Raw genomic sequence first — 6,000 nt, forward strand, 5'->3', positions numbered from 1 at the left:
ACTTAACATGTCTTTTTAATTTTAACTATACTAGTGGGTGTCAAGTCCTACCTAGTTGTGGCTTTGATTTGCATTACTTGAGTAACTAACAATACTGATTTTATCCTTTCATGTACTTATTAGATATTTGTGTAACTGATTGGGAGAAATGTCGATTCAGGTTCTAGCCCAATTCTTATTTTTGCCATAGGGCCTGTGTGCTGTGTGCTTGCAGGAGACAAACAGTGAGAGGAAAAGTGAGAAGTTACCCTCCTGGGGTGATAACCACACCAAAATCCCTTCTCCTCCTGGAATTTTGGGTATGCACACAAATGCACCCAGCATGATTTTTAAGTAGTCAGGTCCAGGACTTGAACCACGGTCAGCTATGTAAGTACAGTGCCTTAACCACTACACCATCTGCTGGTCCTAGATTCTAGCCCAATTTTAAATCGTGTTGTTTGCCTTTTTATTACTAAGTTGTAAGAATTCTTTATATATACTAAGTATAAGTCCCTTATCAGATATACAAAGTGCAAAATATTCTAGCAGTCTGTGGTTTGTATTTTTATCCTCTTGATACTATTTTCTGAAAACACAAGCTTTTAATTTTGGTTATCTCTACTTTATCCTTTTCTTTCTTTTATTTAGTTTATGATATAAGAAACCACTAGCACATTCAATGTCATGAAGAGTCACTTCTTTTTTCTTCAAGTTTTATACATTTAAACTTTTATGCTTTGGGGTTTTAATTTAAAAAATATGGCATGAGCCTCTTAGTAAATGTAAATAAGACAGATTAATAAAACATACAGTGCAGCAAAAAGTACAGTTTTAAGATTTCAAGAAAATCCCTTACTGGACTGCTGTGGTGTTGCAGTAGTTATGCAATGCTTATAATGCTGAAACCATATGGGAGGATTCCAGGTTCAAGTCCTAAGGCCTCACTGTATACACCAGATATACATGCTCAAGACTCTGAGTGGCTGGGACTAGGGATGTTGGGGACATGAAGACCCCATTGGAGATAAATGCCTCTGTCTGTGTCTCTCTCTGACTCTCTTATTTATAAATAAATTAAATAACCAGGTTCATCTTTTTATTAAAAGGAAAACACCTTACTAGTGTACCATACGAATTCCAAGTATGAAAAATATTTTGTTAAAATTTATAACACTGTTTCAATTTTCAGTATGAGTTTAAAGATGTAAGAATCACAAATCAGAACTCACATAGCCTCCCATTAATTTATCAAAGAATCACTATATGGGAAAGAAAAATTCTTGAGTTAGAAAAACTGATTTCTGGGGACCAGCAGAAGGTGTAATGGTTACGTTGCTGGACTTCCCATGTAGCTGACTGTGGTTTGAGTTCTGGACCCGCTGGCTTAAAACTCATGCCAGGTGCACATGTCCAAAACCCCGAGAGGTGACTGGGGAAGAAGGACGGTGGTGTGGCCACCCCCACTGGGGGGTGATTTCTCGCATTCTGTCTCTCTGATGAGCATACTGCCCTGCCCTATTGCAAAAAACTTTAAACCCCCCCCCAAACTGCTAAGTTTCTTATTTTAAATACTCTCTATGCCATAAAAATTAAGTAAAAATAAAGTTAAACCTCAGGTTATTCTTCACAAATTGCCTTTCAAACAATAATGGCAAAGGCTGAGTGAGTCTTCCAACAATAAAATATTTACCTGTATCTGATGTAAGTACAGTGCCTTAACCACTACACCATCTGCTGGTCCTAGATTCTAGCCCAATTTTAAATCGTGTTGTTTGCCTTTTTATTACTAAGTTGTAAGAATTCTTTATATATACTAAGTATAAGTCCCTTATCAGATATACAAAGTGCAAAATATTCTAGCAGTCTGTGGTTTGTATTTTTATCCTCTTGATACTATTTTCTGAAAACACAAGCTTTTAATTTTGGTTATCTCTACTTTATCCTTTTCTTTCTTTTATTTAGTTTATGATATAAGAAACCACTAGCACATTCAATGTCATGAAGAGTCACTTCTTTTTTCTTCAAGTTTTATACATTTAAACTTTTATGCTTTGGGGTTTTAATTTAAAAAATATGGCATGAGCCTCTTAGTAAATGTAAATAAGACAGATTAATAAAACATACAGTGCAGCAAAAAGTACAGTTTTAAGATTTCAAGAAAATCCCTTACTGGACTGCTGTGGTGTTGCAGTAGTTATGCAATGCTTATAATGCTGAAACCATATGGGAGGATTCCAGGTTCAAGTCCTAAGGCCTCACTGTATACACCAGATATACATGCTCAAGACTCTGAGTGGCTGGGACTAGGGATGTTGGGGACATGAAGACCCCATTGGAGATAAATGCCTCTGTCTGTGTCTCTCTCTGACTCTCTTATTTATAAATAAATTAAATAACCAGGTTCATCTTTTTATTAAAAGGAAAACACCTTACTAGTGTACCATACGAATTCCAAGTATGAAAAATATTTTGTTAAAATTTATAACACTGTTTCAATTTTCAGTATGAGTTTAAAGATGTAAGAATCACAAATCAGAACTCACATAGCCTCCCATTAATTTATCAAAGAATCACTATATGGGAAAGAAAAATTCTTGAGTTAGAAAAACTGATTTCTGGGGACCAGCAGAAGGTGTAATGGTTACGTTGCTGGACTTCCCATGTAGCTGACTGTGGTTTGAGTTCTGGACCCGCTGGCTTAAAACTCATGCCAGGTGCACATGTCCAAAACCCCGAGAGGTGACTGGGGAAGAAGGACGGTGGTGTGGCCACCCCCACTGGGGGGTGATTTCTCGCATTCTGTCTCTCTGATGAGCATACTGCCCTGCCCTATTGCAAAAAACTTTAAACCCCCCCCCAAACTGCTAAGTTTCTTATTTTAAATACTCTCTATGCCATAAAAATTAAGTAAAAATAAAGTTAAACCTCAGGTTATTCTTCACAAATTGCCTTTCAAACAATAATGGCAAAGGCTGAGTGAGTCTTCCAACAATAAAATATTTACCTGTATCTGAAAAACATGTTCATAGCCTACTGATACTCTCCACAAGTAAATTTTTTTTTTTTTTTTAAATTAAGATTTCAAGGAGCCATCTTACCTGCTAGCACTTCTAGAACGTCTGGCTGTGCTGTAACTTTTTGGTGGTGTTTTGGAACGTTTCTTTTCTTTGTCTTCTTTCTTTTTGTCTCTAATGAAATGAACACAACTTATGAATGCATTATAAGACTCAGTAAATGCAAATTTATAAAGCACTACAATAAAAAAAATACAATCGGACCTAATCCTATTTTCCTGTTATTTCACAGAAAATTCTTATACAGTAGACCAAGTGGCAAGGAAACAATTAGGATGTTGGCCAATTTCTTGGTATGTTTGGTGATTAAATACTAATAGATTTAATAACTGTCTCTAGATTCTTCAAAGTCCTTTTTTGGGGACTAAAAGCCCAATTTTACGGAGAGAACACTCAGTAAAGTCACCCAGCTCCTCTTTTTTCTTTAGTTGAGTTATATACTTTCCAACAAGAAATCTCATTGGCTCTCAGTTTCATATATTGTTTTTTCAAGAATTACCTCTTTAATCTAAGTCAATTTGTTATTATATTTTAATTTGACAAGAAAGAGCGAGCGAGCGAGTGAGCCACCAGGTCCAGGACCTGAATCATGGTCAGCTATGTGGGAGTCTAGCACCTTAATGACATGCCACCTGCTGGCCCCTGTATCTTATTTTAATTACATAATTAAGTATTTAATGAGAAAGAAATCATAGCTGCCTGCCTTAAATTCTTGACATACTACAAGGAATGGGTGATAGCAATAAATCCTTAGCAGTGGTTAAGTGGAAAGGGAAAAATAAGACAGTAGAGTATGATGACTAAAAACTTTTTACTACCATAAAATTTTACCTAGGCCTTCAGTTGTAAGCTGAAGTCTCAGTTTACAAGGCAGCACATGAGAACATGTATCAGCCTCCTCAGATTCTAGTTTCTTCCCCTGTATAGCATTACCTGCCACCAACTTCTTTTGTTACTAAGTTAACTGGGGTCTTGGGAACTAAAATAAAATAACATCTTTAACCTAATATAAACTTCAGTTATACCTGTTTTTTGATGTGCTCCTTGATCTTCTACCTCTCTCTCTGGAATGAGATCTTCTCCGTCTCGGACTTTTGGATCGTCGTCTACTCCTCGACTTAGAATGTGATCGCCTCCTTGATCTGCTTCGTGATCTCCTAATAACATAAAAGGAAGCCAATATATGTATATAAATCTTAAAAGACTACCTGTGAATAGTTCACTTTGTTTCAGACACCAGTATAACCAACTATTCAGTGGGGATAATTTCTTCAGCTGTTATTAGCTTTATCCATACAGTAAAAATCTGACACCTTACAAATTAATAGTACCTTTTAATGTTTTGCCCAATCTGTCAGACCAGTCCAATGCCCACTGCACCTACAACTACAAGGTTAAAACTAATACTTGAGAATATAGGAAAATTAAAAAAAGATATTTGTTTCCTTAATTTATTTATCATCTTCTTATATGATTATATGGCACTTTTTTTATTATCATTTCTTGTTACAGGGCATATGCATGTGCCAGAGAGACAGAGAAGAGAGTGTAAGATAGTGCTCTCCCCCTCTAACCCCCAAGGAGGATGGCCACGCCACAATCCCTTCTCCTCCACTCTCTTGGGAGTTTTGGAAGCACACACACACACCCAGCTTATTTTTTAAGCGGCTGGATCTGGGACTCACTCCCTGCAGCTAGCCACATGGGATCGGGATCTAGCTGCCTTAACCATCATGCCCCCAAGATTTGGATATTTAAAATCATCTGTAAAAAATAACGGCTCGGAGGTGGTGGGTAGCAGGAAATAAAAGACATGCCATGTACTCTTTACATCCAAGAAATTATTCAAATTAAGACAATACTATAGGTAAGATAATCATAATGGAAAAAGAAAGCCATTTCAGATAAACGTGAGTCATTTCAGATAGAATGTGACTTGCTAGTTACCTGAATATAATCTGTGTTTAATGAATATCAGAAAGTCTCAGATTCAAATATTATTTTTCAAGAATCCTGATACATAGCCAAAATGATTTCAAGTATCCCATTGTTAGAAACTGAGTTAACAGAAATATGAAGAAACATGATGACTAATAGGCTTGTTCCAAAAGAGATGATCCCAAGGATGAAGGCTACCAATAAATGAGGATAAGAGTAAACTGGTGGAGGGAGATGTAAGGTGAAGGTAAAACTAGCTGAAGTGGGCCAACCGGTGGTGTGGTGTTTAAGGCACATAGCCAATTTCATAGTTCAGTTCAAGTCCTGGACCCAGCAAGTTGAAATCACCCTTGAGAGAAGAACTGTGGCATGGCTATCCCCTCTAGGGGGTGATTTCTATTTCTCTGTCCTAGCAAGCACATTCGCCCCATAGCAAAACTGAACAAACAAAAACAATTTAATTGAAGTAAATAGTCACAACTAGAAAATCATAGTTTTGAATGTCACTTTAAAAGGCTCTGGCTAGAAACAGAATGCAATTAGGGCAAACAAGACGGCTCAGAAATTAAGTAAAATGAAGCCGAAATAGCTAGTGATGAATAACTGAGAACATGATTTTCAAACTATGGCTTTTGGAATCCTGGATGTTCTAAGACCCTTTTATGAAGTCCACTAGGTCTAAATTATTTCCAAAATAACAACATTATTTTATTTGCTATTTTCACTGTGCTGGCATTTGCAGTAATAGTATGAAAGCAATGACGATCAGGTGCTATAATCTCTGAAGCACAAACTAAAGTAAGTGGTCCCTGAACTGTTCAAGAAGTCATTGTATTCTTCATTGGCATATCCGTACATAAAAGAAAAACACTATCAAAGAGTTGACCAGTAATACAAAGAAGAATCTCAAAAAGAACCATGGCCAGTTGTGGGGGTGCAGTGGTAACACAATTCTCCACGGAATGCCACATTGGAAGGTCCTAGGTTTGTTTCCTTTTCAAGGTCT

The 6,000-nt window shown here is 36.7% G+C and overlaps 1 protein-coding gene across 12 annotated transcripts in view; it reads right to left on the reverse strand.

Moving 5' to 3' along the window:
- Positions 1-6,000, reverse strand: part of SRSF11 (serine and arginine rich splicing factor 11) — a 42,796-nt gene that overhangs the window by 4,207 nt on the left and 32,589 nt on the right. For all 12 annotated transcript variants that reach the window (XM_027767739.1, XM_027767740.1, XM_027767745.1 and 9 more), the window contains 2 exons: positions 4,082-4,213; positions 3,081-3,170 (listed from right to left, as the gene is read on the reverse strand). In XM_027767739.1, the coding sequence (XP_027623540.1) occupies positions 3,081-3,170; positions 4,082-4,213 (222 nt within the window). The remainder of the gene's footprint in view (positions 1-3,080; positions 3,171-4,081; positions 4,214-6,000) is intronic.

Source organism: Tupaia chinensis, unplaced genomic scaffold, assembly GCF_000334495.1.
Source record: "Tupaia chinensis unplaced genomic scaffold, TupChi_1.0 Scaffold144529_1, whole genome shotgun sequence".
Taxonomy (NCBI): Eukaryota; Metazoa; Chordata; class Mammalia; order Scandentia; family Tupaiidae; genus Tupaia; species Tupaia belangeri.